Source organism: Hipposideros armiger, unplaced genomic scaffold (genome assembly GCF_001890085.2).
Source record: "Hipposideros armiger isolate ML-2016 unplaced genomic scaffold, ASM189008v1 scaffold_426, whole genome shotgun sequence".
NCBI classification, from domain to species: Eukaryota; Metazoa; Chordata; class Mammalia; order Chiroptera; family Hipposideridae; genus Hipposideros; species Hipposideros armiger.
This window is the reverse complement of record NW_017731776.1, coordinates 680,445-698,990: the sequence shown is the minus strand read 5'-3', so window position 1 is coordinate 698,990 and position 18,546 is coordinate 680,445. Positions and strand designations below refer to the sequence as shown.

At 56.4% G+C, this 18,546-nt stretch overlaps 1 protein-coding gene across 1 annotated transcript in view; it reads right to left on the bottom strand.

The window, feature by feature from the left end:
- Nucleotides 1–17,935, bottom strand: part of LOC109394507 (TRIO and F-actin-binding protein-like) — a 24,421-nt gene extending 6,486 nt beyond the window's left edge. The window contains exons 1-8 of the mRNA XM_019664626.1: nt 17,762–17,935; nt 12,740–12,796; nt 10,105–10,173; nt 9,911–10,000; nt 9,405–9,514; nt 7,403–7,928; nt 6,671–6,781; nt 966–1,113 (exon numbers count right to left, since the gene is read on the bottom strand). Of these exons, the coding sequence (XP_019520171.1) occupies nt 966–1,113; nt 6,671–6,781; nt 7,403–7,928; nt 9,405–9,514; nt 9,911–10,000; nt 10,105–10,173; nt 12,740–12,796; nt 17,762–17,935 (1,285 nt within the window). The remainder of the gene's footprint in view (nt 1–965; nt 1,114–6,670; nt 6,782–7,402; nt 7,929–9,404; nt 9,515–9,910; nt 10,001–10,104; nt 10,174–12,739; nt 12,797–17,761) is intronic.
- Nucleotides 17,936–18,546: the final 611 nt, after the last annotated feature.

Sequence of the window (18,546 nt, the reverse complement as noted above, 5' to 3'; positions counted from 1 at the left end):
TTAAAAAAAACAAAACCTTAGCGCTAGATTTCAGGATAAAGCCCAGACCCTGCTGTGGTGGGTGGAAATCTAATACATGCACTGGCTTAGCTCCCGAAAATGCAAAACGCATTGGCCCCAGGGTTTGGGATGAGGGGCCACGGACTTGAGTGTGTGAAGCACTTGACGGGTGGTAAGTTCTAGATCATGTGACCTCTTTCATCATTCCCATTATTCTGCAACTCCCCTGGAGGTACCTAGGATGTGGCAGGCACACACCAGCAGGTGTGCAGTAGACAGAGAGACGGGGGGAGTTGCCCAGCGTCTCGGTTGGGCAGTCGGGCATTCCTATTTCTGGCTTGGAGAGAAGAGGGTGGGGTTCAGACCACAGCTTTGTAGTCAAGAGTGCTCTGGACTCAAACTTCAGCTTTTGCCACCTCCAAGCTGTGCCATCTGGGACAAGTCGCTAACCTCTCTGAGCCCATTTCCTCATCTTTGAAATGGGTCACTTCCTCAGGCACTGCAAGGACTAGGGCGCTCATATGGGAAACGGGGCTCCGTAAATGCTCATACCTTTCCCTGCTCTCCCCAGGGTCTGGCTTGTGTCTAGTGAGATGGCCCTCTATGAGAACAGAGTCTGAGGCTGAGCAGTCTCCCCCTCAGCACACAGCACAGGCCTAGGCATGGAGTTGGAGCTCAGTGTGTGCGTGTGGTTTGGGGTGGACCCCCCTCCCCATGACTGCAGGCCCCAAGGGAGAGCAGTCACAACCCATGGGGTGTATGTCTTATTATTGATTTGGTTTCCCCTTTTCAAGTAGGATCAGAGGCCAGTTCTGGGGGCTTCCAATCCCTCCTGATCCCTTACCCATCTGGCACTGAGACCCCCGCCTCTTATTTAAAGGCCTCCCCAGTTCAGTGAGGAGGAACCTCAGCCCGGAGGCTCATAGGTCCAGCCCCGCCATGTCCCTCCTGCCCAAGTTCCTCACCTGAGGCCGTGGCCGCAGTCTCCTCGGCCAGGAGCCACTCCTTCTCCTGTTGCAGTCTCTGCAACTCCCGCTCGTGGTGCCGCTGCAGCTCCTCCATTACCTGCTGGTGCGAGGACTCCATCTCTGCCAGGCTACGCTCGCACGCCTCCTGTGGGCGGGAGGCCGGGGGTCATTGGGCTGCCCCCATTGCCTGGGACAGCACCCTTTTCCAGCCTGAGGTGAGAAGCCTCAGGGGCAGGCCTGCTTTGGTCTGGACCTCACCACCTCTCCCTAGACCCTGGCACCACCAGCCTGCACCTGCACCCATCCTGCCGTCCACTCCCCCCACCCACAAACCTCACCCTGTTACTCTTCTACTTCAAACTTTCCTGAGGGCTCCCCAACCTGCAGGGTAAGTCCCTGTTCCCGTGTCTGACCTTGTAGCCTCATGCCTGGCCCCTCATAGTTATCAAAAACAATTCACCGCATGCTCACACCTCTGAGCTGTAGCCCATGCTATTCCCGGAACATTCTTTTGCATCGTTCTCTTCCTGGGTAATTCACTTGGCCTGCAGCCCAGCTTAAATGTCCTCCTAGCTTTGTCTCTCCCCTGCCTCCAAAGGCTCTGCTTCTGCCAGACCATAAGTACCCCAAAGACAGGGAAGATCTGATCCAGCTCAGAGTCCCCGGGGTCCGGGCCGGGGCCTGACATGTGGCAGGTGCTGAGAAAGTGAGCTAAGACTGGTAACTTATCACAGAACGGGGCCTATGGATCAGGCTGGCCAGTATTTAAAAGACTGATAATACCCACTGCTGAGAGAGTCGCTGTGACGCGGTGCGTGGAGGGCAGTTTGGTAGCATCAATGCATTTTTAATGACTCATCCCTTGGCTTAGCAGGTCCACTCCTAGGAATGACCCCACAGAAAGTCACACGCGTACAACGGGGCTTTTCCTATGGCAAGGTTGGTAACAGAAAACTGGAAACATTCCAAATGCCTAACAGGGAACCTTTAAATAAATGATGGGCTCGAGCCTTACAAAGGACCCAGACAGCTGTTAAAAGAAGAGCCGCTCACGTGGACTGCTGGGGAAAGGTGTCCGGAAAGTTAGGCGATGAAAACTGGTTTCTGACAATACGCATGGGGTGATCCCATGCACGGAAACAAAACGCATGGAGACGGACGTACATATATGCGAAAACACAGAAAAGGTAATAAAGGACACTGTTGGGAGGCTGAGCACTGGACCCCAAAGATGTCCGTGTCCTACTCCCTGGAACTGTGAATGTTACCTTACACGGCAGCGGGGAACTGAGCTTGCTAATCAGATGATCTTAAAATAGGGAGACTGTCCTAGATTATGTGGGGGCCCAATGTAGACACAGGGTCCTTAGGCGTGTTAGAGGTGGCAGGAGAGGAGAGTGAGAGGGAGAAGTGACTGCGGAAGGAGGTCAGAGTGACTGAGGACTTAACCCCTTTGCAGGCTTTGAAGATGAAGGAAGAGGCCATGAGCCACGAAATGTGGGCAGCCACCAGGCACTGGAAAAAGTGAGGGACTGGATCCCACCCAGAGCCTACAGAATGGAACGCAGTCCTGCAGGTGCCTGGATTTTAGCCTGGCAAGACCCATGCTAGACTTCTACTCTCCAAAACTGTGAGATGATAAACAGAAAACTATACAGGTGTGCTCAGATGGTAACCTAGGTGACCCTTGGTGGGGAACAGGCAGGGGAAGGACAGCTCATGTTATTTCTAACCTTTTGCTTGAATTATTTTTGAAAATGTAAACCTACTCCTTATATAATTAAAAAATATTTAAGGGCCGGCCGAGTGGCACGTTGGTTAAGAGCTGGCTTGAGACGCCAGCTCTGAGCAGCAGGGCCCCAGTTCAGATCCCACATGAGGGCCAGTGATACTGCGCCCTCTACAGCTAAGATGGTGAACAACAGCTCGACCTGGAGCTGGGCTGCCGAGAGTCGCCGGCAACGGCACAGGCTGCAGTGAGGCTGCAGTGGGCTGCCGTGAGCTACTGTGAGTAGCTGGCAGCCAGCAGCCAGTGTGAGCTGCCAAGAGCCGCCGTGAGCGGCCGTCTAATCTGCCTCACCTGGGAAGAGTGCAATACCAACATGGGCTAGTGAAGTGACGTCCTCCACAACTAGACTGAAGAACCAAAGGACGGCAACTTGTTTGTTCCCCTTCCTCCATTCCCCAACACTGTTCCCCTCCCCCAATTCCCCAATAAAATCTTTAAAAAATTTAAGATCATTAAAAAGGGAAGAGCCAGGGAAGAAACAGAGGCACAGAGGCCCATGCCACAGGGCACCTCACAGTGGTGGGGACGACCCCCACCTCTCCAGCAGCCATACCTGGGGGCTGCAAGTGTCAGTTTGGGGGACTAGAGCAAGGCCTCCTGGGTCCTGGTGTTCTAAGTGGTGAGGGGCAATATCTGTCCCCCTGGGCCTCTGAGCCTGTCCTGTGTGTCCCCCAAGTTAGGACAATAGAACATGACTTTGGAGTCCCACAGACTGGGTCCTAATCCTGGCTGTACAATGGAGTGAACTTGAACAAGCCCCTTTCCCTCACTGAGCCTGTCTCCTCATCTGTAAAACATGCCCCATAGAACCAACTTACGAAGGTCCCTAAGGTAAGCCAGCACCCCCCTGCAGAGATCAGAGAAATATGGGGGGTGGGGACCTGTTCTTAAAGGGACAGAGCAGGCAGCTAATAGGGTGTGGGGAGACTGATGTCAGAAGGTGGGAACTAGCCCATAAGGAGGGGCTCCTAGGTCAGGTGCTGCTTTCTGATCTACCTTACTGAGGGCTCAAGGTGTCAAGTGCTACATGTGACATGGATCAAAGTGGATAAAGAAATGTCTGTGGCGCTCACTGCAATAGGCTGGAAGGGTCCCCTTTGCTAGAAAGGCACCACAGCCCCAGTAGGTGAAGCCCCAGACCTCCCAGCTGCTGTCCTATGGTAGCAGGCCCCACCAGCCGAAAGAGAATCACCCACTCGGCCTGAGATACCACGCTGGGAGATCCCTCCCCAGCTGTCACCTCGCCAAGGTCCACTGACTCTGCAGCCGCCTTCTCCGATGCCCGAGGGGGACACAGATGGCTCAGCTCCTCTTCTCTGGCACCCTCCGCATCTTGGGCCACTCCTCCACTCCCGTACTCTGTGCTGTTCCCCTTATTCCCTTCTCACCTCCCACCCAATTCCGCCTGCTCCCCCTGCCCACCCCAACCTGGCAGACGGAAACGCTGACAGCCCTTGGAGTGCCCAATGGGGTGCCTGGGGACCAGGATGCCTGGATTGCAGGCACAGGTCTGCCTCCAGCTCGAAGGCCTCACCTCCTCTCTGGGCCTGTTTCTCCACCTGTAAGCTGAGAAGTGCTTTTCAAACTTCATTTTAGTGACAGAAACTTTTTTCCAAAGGAAATCTAATGCAGGTTCTAATAGTAAAATGGACAAAGACTGACCTGCTCTGATTACAGGTGGATGTGAATGGACCAACCCAGAAAGGCAGCCCCTGGGCATCTGAGGGCTCCACAGAGCACAGCTTGAAGCCCTTTGGGGGGAGGTCTCTGAGGTAGTCCCAGCTACCTCAAGCCCCAGTGTGAGACCCCACCCTTCCTGGAGATGCCCCACCTACCCCTTCCTCCGGCCTCAAGGGAGCCTTTGACAACACTGGCCCTTGCCCTCTCCCCCTTCCCCATGTCAAGTGACCCCCCAAGCTAGCCCTCCACATCAGGCCAACCCCCCTTGGCCCTGGTCTCCCTTCAGGGAAATGTTCCATCAACCACTCAGCCCCAGGCTGGCCCCCCTGACCTTGACAGCAGCCCCAGCGTAGGGTCCCTGGGGGTTCCCCTCTGCCTTCCTTGAACCCAGTCACCCAGTCTTAAACTCTTCCCTCCATATCCTCCTCTATCTCTTTCTCCTTCAATTAGCATCCTAGCTCCAGACACTGGCCTTGTCCCCTCCCAAGGCCCCCTTCACTCCAACGTCATCTTCCCGATGTCACTCCCAAACCTCCTCAGGTGTGCAGGACGAGATCCCAAATCCTTGGCTTGGCAGTGGAGGTCTCCAGGATAGGCACCCACAGGCCTTCTATCTCCTGGCACAGCCCATGCCCACCCCACCCCACCCCACCCCAGCGCTCAGCTCTGTGCCTGCCCTCAGGAGGCCTTCCCGAGAGCCCTGCACAGCCACCTCCTCCCGCCTTGGAAGTTCTAGAAGGCTCCCCTGTTCAGAGCCTGGGATCCCAGCATTCTTTTCTGCTTCAGACAATGGTGTGTTGACTAGAGGCAGCTGACTGTTAAACTTTTAGGAATTCTGTGACGCAGTTGTTATGCACAGCCATTATTAAAAATTATATAAACTTATAATTAATTACATTAAAAACAAAGCTGATACTCAAAATTCATCGCTTCTTAATTATTTCACTACATTTTATTATTATCTATGCTCTTGAGGTTATTTATGTCTTCTGTATCTGTATGGTGGAAATGCTCTATAAGGGTGTATACATATCTTCCCAACTCCGTGTTCAGATCCTTCGGCCACAGTGGGCGTATTTCCACCACGGACTTTGGTAAACATTACAAATCAGGACTTGATTTATTGTTCTGTTGATTGTTTAGACTTAAGCCAGTGATGAGACAATGCTAATAACGCAGATTAAAATGAAAAGTGTCCTGTATCTATGATCATCACATTGTAAATAGAACAAAAACCCGAGGAAATGCTCTTAAGAAAATATTCTCAATATCAAACTATTATCCAGTTCAGCAAAGAAATTGCTCATGACATTAACCAAGTAAAATTTCGACATGTCTTCTCGTCTTACTCATTAACAAAACAAAAATGTCAACCAACATTCATGTTAGAACGACACTCGGTTGTCGGTTAGCTGTGGATACAAGCATTCAGAAAAACCAATGGAAGTGTTCTGAGAAAAATCAATTTGCTATATGGAATTCACAATAAAAAGTATTACGTAGTTTTTATTTGTAAGTTGTGTACTAAACATCCTTTGTATCAGTAAAATTTATAATCAACATATATAACATTATTTTATATATGTATATATACATATATATATATATATATCTCATATATAAGTGTGTATGTGTGTACACACACACGTATATTTTCTGGAGAGCTAGTTGTTTCAGTGGTGACAATCAAAAGTGTCTCTAGACATGGCCAAATGGCCCCAGGGGAACAAAATCAGCTGCAGATGAGAAATACTGCCCTACACAGACCGTGCGTCCCCGAGGGCCACTGGAGCCTCCCAGGTCCCACAGACCACCTTGTGAGGACCTCGGCCTGGCAGGTATGGGCAAGGTTTCCTGTTTAGGGAATGCCTCCCAGGGGCCTGCCCGTTGGGGGCTCCCACTCCCCACTTCCCCAGGGTGGTGTGGGAAAAGGGATCCAAGCGCAGAGTGTCACATTAGGGCAGTCAGCCAGACCCGAGCTCAAATCCCCTCTGACATCTGCAGGTCGGCTGACCTTGGGCAAGTCACATAACCTCATAGCTCAGTGGTCTTGTCTGTAAAACGGGCACAGTGCTCTGTCCACCCGCTTGGGAGATTAAATGAGATGATGCATGCTGAATGCCACACATGGTTCCGGTACACCCAGAGGACTCCCAAAATATTAGCTGTTTTCTGAAAACATGGCAACCAGAAAGCTGTCCCCATCCCCCACAACACAGCTCCTCAGCCTCACCTGCGAGATGTAGCCTGGGGGGACCTGACCATCCTCCTGGGACTTGGGTGCACCCTGAGGAGCTTCCCCTTGGACACGCCACGCCTCCAGCTGGGCACGAAGAGACTGGACCTGAAGAGGGAGGAGGCGAGGTCAGCGGGGGCCTGAAGCGGGGAGGGGGCTGGCGGGAAGCAGAGAGGAGCTTTGGGTTTGAGAAGGGGAAGCGGCCCTGGTGGGGATGTACAGAGAACGGGACATTCCAGCTGTGTCCTGGGAGGCAGGGGCAATGACCCAGAAGAGCTCTGGCCCAAAGAAAACTCGACAGGGCCGGGAACAGGACACTGTGGCGACACACATTTACATTATGGAGGTGGCAGGGGGAACGTCCTGGAGCCTCAGCTTCCCATCAGTAAAGCCGTGACGAGGTCTACCCTATGGGACCACGAGACAGCTGTGCGGACTACATGAGCCACTGTAGGTAAGAGGGCCCAGGACAAGATGCTCAATAAATGGTCTCGCCCTTCCCTTCACTGTGGCTGCTGAGGCCAGAACTACGAAGAAGAAAAAGGGTCTGGGGAAGCAGATTCCAGATCACAAGGAGTCTGAGGTGTCAGACAGTGAATCGGGGCGGGGGGGGGGGGGGGGGGGGGGAGCTCCTCTGTAGGTATGCAAGAAAAATGCTATAACATGACTGCAGGGATAGGAGGGGTGTTGGTGGGTGAGGAGGCTCCCAGAGGCCAACTGTGATCCTACCTCCTTCTCCAGGGCTTCGTGGCTGTCACTCGGGGGCCCCGGGCGCTCCCCGCGGCCTTGGTTGAGCAAGGCGGTGAGAGGCGCCCGCTTGTTCTCCCGCAGGGGCAGCTTTTCCAGCTCCTGCCACTTCTTCTCAATCTCCTCACTGAGCCGGCTCTGCTGGTCCTCCGTCAGGGGGGCGCCCAGGCCCCGGCGCGGCCCCTCACCAGCTGGTGTCTCCGTGGCCCTGCTGTCCACGGCCTCGAACCATTTGCGTCGTTCCTCAGAGCGCTGGGCCAGGTCCCGCTCCAGCTCCTCCTGCTTGGCCGGGCGGTCAAGAGTGCGAGCTGAGGTGCGGGCCCGCTGTGGGGACCCCTGAGTGAGCGGGGAGAGCTCCACGTAGTCCAGGGACGGCCGCTGTCCATCTGCCTTCCGAGGGCCGCCCCGGCCGATGACGTCGGAGCCCATACGCTGCTCCCCCGCCTTCAGGGAGCCCTTCTGGGAGCCGTAGCTGTGCAGCGTGTTCTCCTTATTGCTGTCTGAGAGCCTAGGGTACCAGCAGAGCCACGTCAGGCAGGACCTTGCCCACTCACTCCCAAAATAAGCACTTACGGAGCGCCACCGTGTGCCAGGGGATGAAACCCAGTGGAGGAAACAGCCCAACCCAGAGGTTGGAACTAGAACCTCATCATTAACACACCCTGGGAACCTTCCCAGCTCTACCACTTATCAGAGGAGGGCCCGAGTTATCTGGCTTCCCTCTGAGCCTCAATCTCTCATCTGTAATACAGGAAAACAATGTCTCTCACAGGATGGATATGAGGACTAGGTGGGCAGATGTATGTAAAGCAACGAGGAAGCCCATTACAAATGATGATCAAAGCGTTGTTATAAAAAGTATGGTTTGAGACAAGGTCCTGGGTTCAAGGGGCTCCCAGTGGAATAGGGGAGATATCCATGGTCACTGCTGAGGAGGTGAACACTGACTTCTGGGCACACAGAGCACAAATTGTAGGGACTTAATAACTGTGGCAATGCTCCTCTTCTTCCATAATAGCTGGGTGTATGGTCACCCAGCCCAAAACGATACTTCCCAGCATCCCTTGCAGCTACATGCGGCCATGTGTCTACATTCTGCCCAGTGGGAGTGAGAAGTGGCACCCTTTAAAGGACTGGGTGTGCCCTGGCTTGGCTAGTGTCTGGGGCTCCAGGAGAATCTAAGCAATTCCCTGAGCCAGAGGCGAAGCTGAGTTGAGGGCCGCAGAGCTGCCACGAGGTGTGGACTACACACCTCTGGACCGTTCTGGGGAGAGAAATAAACGTCTCCCTGTCTAACCACTGTGTTTGGGGCCTCTTCGTTACAGCAGCTGAGCCTGTATACTAAGTCACAGTCCAGCTGCATCGTGCTCCAGTTCACAAAGGGACTCTGCACATCCTCATAACACTCAGCCTGACAGATGCTGACAAGAAAGCGACCGGCCTCAGGCTGAACAGCCAGGCCCCTCAATACTGTGTTTCCATTCCTACTGCCCAGCAGCCACAAGTCCCAGCCCCACATGGACGTCTGGGGTTTATACTGTGTGGGGGCTCTACCACCAGGTAACTCAGCCCTCCTGCCACTCTACCCACAGTGACCTCACAGGGAGTAAGCTCCCTACGCATAGGGACTATGCGACTGCCTAGCCACCCCTCTCCCTAACACAGGATGAGACACAGCTCCCACAGCACAGACAGTCAGCCATCTAGGAGGGGCCTTTGACTCACCGGCACCTTCTCCAAAAAGTTGAGGCCTCTCCCCACCCCTTCAGGATGTGGGGGATATACAGGAATGGCAGTCAAACTCCAAACCCTCGATACATTTCTGGAGGACTGCCAAGAATGCTCACTGCCCTTTCCCCATTTTGTTGACAGAGAAATGAGGCCCAGAAGGTATAGCCACAGGGCCCCCAGGTGAGTGCCAGAGCCCCAGTCAGGAATGCAGGCTAAGTGCTTCCCCAAGGCCCCAGGTCAGCCCAGCACGTACTTGGTGACATCTGGGGCTGAGGTGGGACGCACGGTCTTCCTCAGGGCCTCGATCCAGTTCCTCCGGATGCCCGAAGTCATCGCCGACAGGGTATAGACAGCATCCTTGGTCTGCAAGTCCACCCCACAAGGAGGTTGCCACATGTCCAGCCCTATCGCTCCCTCCCCAGTGCGGAGCCCAGGGACAGTGGCCCTTCCCTCCCGAGAGGATATCTAAGGTCTTGAGCCTGGAGGTGAGCAGAGGGTGCAAAATCTCTCCACTAGCCTTGGAAGAACCTCGCTGGCTCCAAGATCTCCCCAACATTCGAACCGCCCCTGCCAATGATACCTGGGATCTCCCCAGATATGCTAAGTGTTGGCAGCAGAGCTTCTGACTAGCTCTGAGGACAGGGTCTCTGGGAAAATGAGTGACAAGAGCCAATCTCTGATGAGGAGCCACACTCCACACCAACACTGTCTCTGGGGGGCCTTCCAGCCATGCCGCCCCCCAGCCGCATGCAGCCTCACGTGGATCTGGAAGCCGTAGTTGCGCTGCACTGCATACTCGGTGACATCCGTGCAGGAGCGCAGGTCAATCTCGCCATCCAGCTCATCTGCCTGTAGCAGGAAGGCCACAGTGGTCCATGTGCTCCAGTGACTGCACCCATACCCCTCAAGCCCTTCCAGGGTCCCCCGGCACGCCTCCCACCTCGCTGCCTCACCTCCTCAGCAGTGGAGTCCCTGTAATATTTGAGGCTTGAATCGGTCAGCACAAACCAGTGTTTCTTCCACTGTGAAGGAGAGACAGTGATGAGTGGTGGGGAAGGAGGCTGCAAGGATGACGAATGAAAGAGTGTGCGTGTGCCACTCTGCGGGTGCCCTGGGCGCTGCCAGGTCAACTATTCTGCTCAGAGTAGGAGCTTGGCACCCTCCTCTGCCCTGCTGAAGGACGGGGGTGGGGGTGATAGGGGACAGTGCAGTCAGAAAAGCCACATTTGAAGCCTGGCCCTCTCTGAGCCCCAGGGGCAGCAGCATCTGTGACACGGGCTGGCTCCTCCTCAGGGACCTCACCCTTCCTTTTCCTTTTGGGAGCCCTTCTCTGATTTGTGAACACTTCCATACCCATCCTCGTCCTTTCCACCAAGATCGCCAAGGCTCCTACAAGCAAATCCCCCCAGTGCAAACCAGGAAGGGGGCGTGTCCGGTGTAAGGTCATCTGCCTAACAAGCCAGGGACCAGAGCGTCCCAAGTTGTTTTCCATATGCCCCTCTGGGTCCCCTCAGCGGCTAAGGACAGGTCTCTTGGAGAGCGAGACTGGAAGGTGGCCCCGGGGGAGGCGTCTGAGCACTAGTCGTATTCTGTTTCTCGATCTGGGTGCTGGTTACATGTGTGTTCAGCTTGTGAAATGCATTATCTGTACATTTATGATTTGGGCACCTTTCCGTAGTGCCTCTCTCTGCTCCAGCTGGGGTTAGGCTGACAGGACACACAGGGAAGGGGCGGAGGCATCAGGATAGCCTGATATTAAATGTGCCAAGCTTCGCCCTCCTCTGGCTTCTGGCCATTCACTGGAATGCCAGTCAGAGTGCACCCACGGTCAGGGTCAATGCATGTCACCCAGTCTGTGGCATCTTCTGGGGCTCCCATGCATCACCCAGCCCTATCCACACAGTTTGTTATTTCAAGTGCTTAGTTTTTTTCCTCAAGAAGATGGTAAGTTTTCAAGGATGTACCAGGGTGACACTCTTTTTTCCACACTGCTTCCCCCAAGAAATAGGGTTTTAGCATCCAAAAGACCCAGGTTACAACTCTTTTATCCCTGTCTAGCTGTGTCTTTAGTTAAGTATCTTGACCACTCGAGCTTCAGTCTTCTGACTTGTAGAGAAGTCCCTAACCCTCCCTTGTATGTCTCTCATGGCACTTCGCGTAAGGTCAGCACTATACTGTCGGGACTGTTCCGAGGGGCTGGCCCTCTGAGCACCACCCTGCTCTTACTGAGTGACCTGAGTTGCTGCTCAGGACCTCAACTGTCCCTCTGTAAAGTGGAGCAGGGGTCCTGTGCCAAATGATCCCTTTGGCCCATCCAGGCCTAGTCTATGACTGTATGAGATGGGAGCAAGCTAAAGCTCTGTGGGCCTGAGGTGCCCCACGGTCTAGGCCTGAGTCTGCCCAAGGTGCTGCTAGGTCTGGAAGAAAAGGAAGCCCCGTGGGCCTGTCTCCTGTATGTGCACCAAGGGGCCGGGCTGGCTGAACTCCCAGGGCCCTTTCAGCGTGGACATTCCAAAACCCCGTGAAAGAGAATGAGTAACGGCCAGTTCTGGGTGGGGCCCATAGTCTCTGCCCTCCACAGACCCTGGGTGGGGAGGCCAGGATGGGTCACTGGCAAGGTGCCAGGCCTTGTGTGAGCCTGGAGCGCAGCCACCAGAGGACCGGCGAGCAGGCAGTGGGTACGGAAGGCTGTGGGCTGGAGGGAATAAAGCATGTGGGTCGGAAATACAATGCGATTCCCTTTGGCTCTGAGCCCTCCCGGCATGCGGGCTGCATGCAGACCAGAGCTGTGAGCGCATGCAGGGCAGGGGCGGGGAGTTGTCCCCTCCCAGGCTGGACGGGCAGGAAGCCAGCTCCTGCTCCAGCCTGGCAGCTACAAGGGCAGAACCTGTAAAAGGCCACTGTGCCTTCTGGTTCTAAGGATGCACACACTAAAGGGCTATTACGGAGGCACTAGCAGGCACCGGGGACTATGTGGGAACCTTTACATGCTCGACCTCCGTTCACTGTTATCCGTCCTGGAAAGAATCATCATTATCCATTATGCCCCTGAGGTCAGAGGAAGCTATGGCTTGATCAACGGGGCCCCAGGTTGGTGAGACTTCAAGAAATGTGCTCTAAGTCTCCCCTCCAGGGTCAGGGGCTGCTGCGTGACTGAGTTGTTAGGAATCTGTGAGTGTCTCAGACCAGATGATCTCTGTGAACCCTTCCACCCCAGGACCTTGGATACCCAGCAGGGTTGTCAAGAGGTGGGAGGGCCAAGGGGCTCGTGGTGAAAGAAGGGGATGGGGTGCAGAATCTGAGGGGCTAGGAGGCCCCCCGTCCCGGGTGACACTAACACTGCAAATTGCTCCAGGAGGCCTCTGTCCTCCCACCCACCACCCAAGGCCCTCTTTCTGGCTGGACAAGAAACACCCCGCCCTCAGGGTTCCTACTCTGGCCCCAACCCTGGACCCCTCCACCCAGAGGCCAGGGGCTCCGGGAGGCTGGGCAGGCCAGGGAAGCAGCTCAGCCTCTTGGGCTGCCCTCAACGACCCTATAGGACCCCGCAGGAAGCCAGATCCCTCCCCTCCGCTTTAGCCCTCCTACCTCTCCAGGCTCGTCCAAGATTGACATCCATCCCTTCTTGAAGTTGAGCAGATCGGGCTATGGGGAGATGAGGAGGCAGATGAGTCAGGCACAGCAAAGAACCCAATGGGGCTGGGGAGGAGAGGATGCTGTGTCCACCCTGGCCCTGAGTCCTGTAAGGCTGAGGGCCTGGGAAGCCAGGAGAGAGGGCTGAGGGCCCAGGTAATGCCCTATGTCCAGGCAGGCTCCCCAGCCACTGAGGCGGCCTTGGCCCCTTTCCCCAACATCCAGCGATCTCTGAGAGCCAAGAGGATGGGCTGGGCGACTGGCGCATCCACCAGGGGTGTCCAAGCTCTCCTGCCACAAGCCTGCTTTGTCATCCGAGAGTGGGAGAAAGGAGGCCCAAGAGAATGCTGCCTGTAAAGAGACCCTTAGAGAGCTCAGAGAACAGGCCGGACCAGCAGAGCGGGCGAACCATCCAGGTCCTCTTACTGACAAGGCCCAGGCGCCTCACCAGGAAAATGCCTTACTGCTCCCGCCCACCCCCAACCCACTGACCCTCCTGTGGGCCAACCAGCCCTGCCTTCTTTTGTCTCCTGGAGACCCTGAAAGATGGAACCCGGCACAGGCTGGGGTCCGAGATCCTCTGGTCACCCCCTACACCGCTGGAAGGGCTAGTCCTGGCAAGCCCTACCTGCCGGGTGCTGCACAAAGGGGCACGGCCCCGGGGCCTGGGGGTTCCCAGCTGCAGCATGTTCCACAGGGGTCTACGAGCTATGTACCCCCATCTAGGCCTACATGACGAAGTTGCTCATCCCAGCATTTTCTCTAGCCAGGTCCATCTAATGGGTGCCAGCTACCAGAACCTCCCTGCCCGCTGCGAAGACCTCTCTCTCATCTAAGTCCTGGTCCCTCTGCAGAGTCTCGGCTCCTGCCCACTAGGAGTAAGGAGAACAGGGCGGGCCAGGTTGGCCGGCAGGGAGGAGGTGTCCACCTGTTGCCATGGCTCTGAGCCCACCTATCAGCACCCGCATCGCAGCCTCATCAGGCCAAGGTGTCTGGTTGCGTGAGGGAGCGGGTGGCATGGCTCGGTGGGGTGGGCAGCGAGGACGGCAGCTGGAAGCCTGGAAACCAGAGCCACCTGACCTGGCCACCTCTCCTGACCCGCCTTTCTCCCAGGGAGCCCCATTCTCCTCTTCCTCAGGTGGAGGAAGTGGCCTGAGGGGAGCTTGGGCCAGCAGCCTGGACATCTAGAGCCATCCCCAGCCATGGCCACGGGACCAGGGCCCCTGGATCTCAGCAGGCCAGCAGCCCCACCCCTGCATTGCAGCCCCTCCCTGCATACTTGTCTGAGGGAAGGGACACAGGCTCTGCTCAGACCTGAGAAACCCTGGGGCAATGTTCACCCTATCTGCTTTCCAGTCTTCCCCGCCCTGTTCCCCACTGAAGACTGGTAGGCCACCAAGTCACCTGGTCCACCTGCATTCAGACTGGGGCCTCCCGTGGCCCCAGGGCTGGGCATGCTGTGGCCAGATCCCTGGGAAAACCTGCTAAATAAATATTCACCTTCCTCTACCCCCTAGTATAAATTTCTGGGCTTTGGAGGCAGTCCCCACCCCCATCCCCTGGTCCTGGAGCTACGCTTTCTGGGAAGGCACGTGGAGAGCACCTAGGAAGGAGGGGCAGATGACCCAGCCAATCAGACTGGGCCGGGGCTAGGCGATCAGCTATTGGCTTCCAGATGCTGAGGAAGGGCTCCTCAGCAGGAATGGCAGACTGGGCCCCCAAGGGCTGCCTGGGAAGTAGAGTCACGGTGACCTTCCTAAGTCACATCCTCTGCTTGAGCCCAGCTGTCTAATGTGGTAAATGATGGCGGTGGTAGGCAGGGGGTCCTGCCCGCCCCCAAGTTTTAGGAGGACTGAATGTGCCCCTTATGGAAAAGCCCAGAGACCCTCTGGAAGCTGGTACAAACACATCATACACCATTTCGGGCACAGATGGCACGGTGCCTTAGGAAGAGGAGGCTGCCAATATGAGTTTTTAAACTGCTGGCAGGGGAGGTCCTACAGTCATCTGGGACCCCACCCCACCACCACCACCACCACCACCACCACTAAGGGTCAACAGGTCTGATAACCTATATATCTCACACTGCTCCTCCACACAGGACTTCTTAGGCCCCAAACACCTTCCCTACACCTGTAGGAAGCTCACTTTCTCCTTTCTCCCTTCAGGAGCACTGACAGGCTCTCACAGCCCATCCTCCTCTTTGGCCATAGGGTCTGCACTGCCTCCAGGTCACCTGGACTTTTGACACGTCATCCTCTAAGCACACTCTGGCAGTGGACCCACTCAAAAAGGCCTAGTATCACAAGTCTGGTTAAAACCTCCAGGGATAGCTCCAGGTGGCTTCAAAACAAGGTCCAGCTGCCTTAGGATGGCACAAAATCTTAGCCCATCCTTCCAGCCTAGCCTCCCCGCTGCTTTGGGGGCCCCGTGTTTATGTCAGCACGCATCCTGTCAGATCTCCAACAAGTCAGGACTCCAGGCCCTCCACACATGCCCGTGTCCTCTGCCTGAACGCCAGGCAAACCCCTACTCACGCGTTAGGACTCAGCTTAACTGCTTCCTCTGAGGCCACACACCACACACCACCCCAGCTGCCCTCCCACGGCCCCTCAGAGAGGCCTCTGCTGTACCCATGATTATCTTGAAGACATTTACTTGTCCTTCACAGGCTCGACTAGAAGCAACTCACAGGCAGGAATGTGTGCCACTCGCCCCCCCCCAGGACCCAGGGGCTTGGGAATGTTTGTGGAATCTTTTTTTTTTCTTCTCTTTTTTAAGTACCAGGCACTGTTCTAGACCAGGAAGGCATCTGTGAACGAGAGATGTGGCCCCTGTCCTGGTGGGAGTCAGGAGAGAGACAGACAATAAACAAGTGAACAGGTATATAATTTGATGCCAGGCAGTGGCTGGGGAATGAGGCACTGGCGCAAGGCTGTACTGGGCTCCAGCAAACGGAGGTGTGTGTGTGTGTGGGGGGGTCCTGACACGAGGCCCAGCTTCCCAAAGCCTCTGAGCATTTACCCATTCACAGCACCATTGCCACTTGATCCATACAGATCCCCGAGGTCAGGGAGATGGGACTGGGAGAGAGGGAAAGGGCGTGAGGAAGGTGTAAGGAAGGACGGTAGCCTGGAGCAGGCTCAGGTGTCTGCAGGCGGCTAGGCTGAAACCAGCAAAGACTGTCAGTGGTGATCATCAGCCTCCTCTATGTTCCAAAACCTTTCATGGCTCCCCAATACCCCTGACCAAAGCCCAAGTTGCTTTTCCGGGCCTTTGCCTGGGCCGCTTTGCTCCCAAGCCCCTTTTCTATGTTTTTGCCATTCCCCAAACATGAACCAGCCTTGGCTCACACTGTTCCCTCCCCCAGTCCATCTCCATCTGACAAAGTCCCACAATCACAGGAAGGCTTCTCCCACCAGCAGGGATGTGCTGTCCCTCCTCCTAGCACCCCACATGCTACTTTCAACAGCCTTACCCTTGCTGAGCATGTACTTCCTCAGAGAGGCAACTGTGTACATTTCTTATCTCTCCCCAGAGAGAAAACTGGGACAGCCCTGGATACCAATTCTGGCTCAGCCAGAGCCCAGCTGTGTCATCGGGCATATGTTACTTCACCTCTCTACACCTCAGTGTCCTCATCTGTTAGATGGGAGGTTGCCATCAACCTCGGAAGACCAACTCGGATAAAAGTGAAAGCACCCAGTTCGGGGCCTGGCAGGCACCCAGGGGCATTGTGACCACCCTCCCCCTAGCCTGGGGGGGCGGCGGGTAGGACACTGACTCAGCTCCTCCCCCACATCCCTCCCTGTTCTCTGACTGGGCAGGGGAGGCTGCTGAGGACAGGAAGGGCCAGCAGGGTGGTGGCAGGATGTGCGGAGGCTGAGGAAGTCCAGGCAGTGGCCAGGTCATCACACTCACAGGGGCAGGGGCCCCACTAGCCAACCACCACCCCACTGCAGCCCAGCCCACTCTACTCAGTTGAGGAAAGGGGAAAGACCCATGTACATACACACCCTGCTCAGCTCCCCTCTCCCCACCAGCTGTCAGGGCCTCCCTAAGGCGCTAACCAGAAACCAAAACCAGCCCTGCCCTTCCTTTCCAGAACATCACCGGGGCTGACTGACCTCAAAAAGGGGGCTACTCCTTCCCTTACACTCAGGGCAACTTCCGGCAACTAACCAAAGTCTCTCCCCAAGCCTCAGTTTATTTGTGAAATGGGGATAACTGTGAACTCAGTGGCGAGGTTCAATATGATAATTAAAGCACAGGTATTGATGGAGCTAGGGTAGGGCTCTCCCCCAAAAGCCACATCCCTGTCCATCTTGTCCCCGATCCCCACTCGCGGACTTGTCCCACCCAAGGCTACTTCGCCGGTTCAAAGAGGCAAGCCTGGGAGAACATTAGGTATCCCGTCGCTTCAGAAGACAGGGTGAGACGCGGCGGCCCCGTCTCACCCACCCAACCTCCAGCCAGCGCCCACACAGGTGGGCGGTCTTCCCAGGCCCGGGTCAGCGCGACCCACCTGAGCCAGGGGGTATCTCTCTCCAGCCCCGGGCAAGACCCCAGACCTAGGCCAGGCCCATCTCCGCTCCTCCCACGATCCGGAGCCCGGGACCCCCTACGGATCTCGCAGCTTGGGGTAAACAGGTCAGGTCTTCACCAAGGAGGCTGGAAAGGAGGTAGTAAAGGGCCACCCTGAATCGGTCCGTGACTAGTCCCGCAAAGGTGAGGAGAGGCTGCCCGGGACGGGGCGATCCCATGTCCTTGGGGTGGCCCGGGTTCCTGGCCCGCAAAGGTGAGAAGGAGGCTGGGGGAAGGTGAGACAGGTCGGCCGGGTCTTCCGGCCAAGACCTTCTCTAGCCTCCGGAAAGTGAGGAGGGAGCTGCCCAGGAGGGGAGCGGCTGGGCTCCGGCCGTCGCTCTCACCCTCGCCTGGGGCGCAGAAGGGCTGCCCCGGGGGGCGGGGGTCACTCACCGTCATGGCGGCGCCCCGAGGCGGCGGGAGCAGAAGACAGAAAGGTGGAGAGGGCTCTCGGTTCGGGCTCAGCGGCGCGGGAATCCCGCCACCGCCGCCCCTCTCGGCTGCCCGCCGCCGCTCCTCCGGCCCTTCCCTTCCCCGGCGTTGCCCCAGCCCCTTCCATCCGCCCATAAAACTTTTTTTTTTTTCAAACTTCCTGGGAGGACCCGGGGGGGCCAATGAGAGGCGGGAAAGCCAGGACAAACAGCGGCGGGGGCTGCGGGCTGGCCAATAGGAGCGCGGGACGGTTACGGGGGCGGGGCCTGTGGCGATGGGACGGGCGCGCGAGGGCGGGACGGGCGCCCGATGGAGGCGGGAGGAAGGGAGGGCGGGTCCGGCTTCGGCCGCTGGCGCGCAGGGCGGAAGGAACGGCTCCGTGTGCAGGTGACTCCGTCCGGCCACCGCGCCGGGGTGCGGGGTGTGGCCCCCATGTCGCCCCGGCCACGGCTCCCCGCCCCAGCCGTGAGCCGCTGGACGCAGCGATGGTTCCACTAGGGCTCGGTGCCTGGGTTTGATGGAGCCGTCGGCAAAGCACCCAGTACTGACAATTCAGGGTCCCATTTGCCGAGCGCTGCCTGTTAGCTGTGTAATAAACTTTCGTCCTCACCATAGACCTGACAGGAAGGTGTCCTTGTCCCCATTTTACTAATGAGAAAACAGAGACTCAGAGAGGTTAGCCGACTTGCTTAAGGTCACGCAGCAAGAAGAGAAGCCATTCCTAGTCTGTAATCTTCGCACAAAGT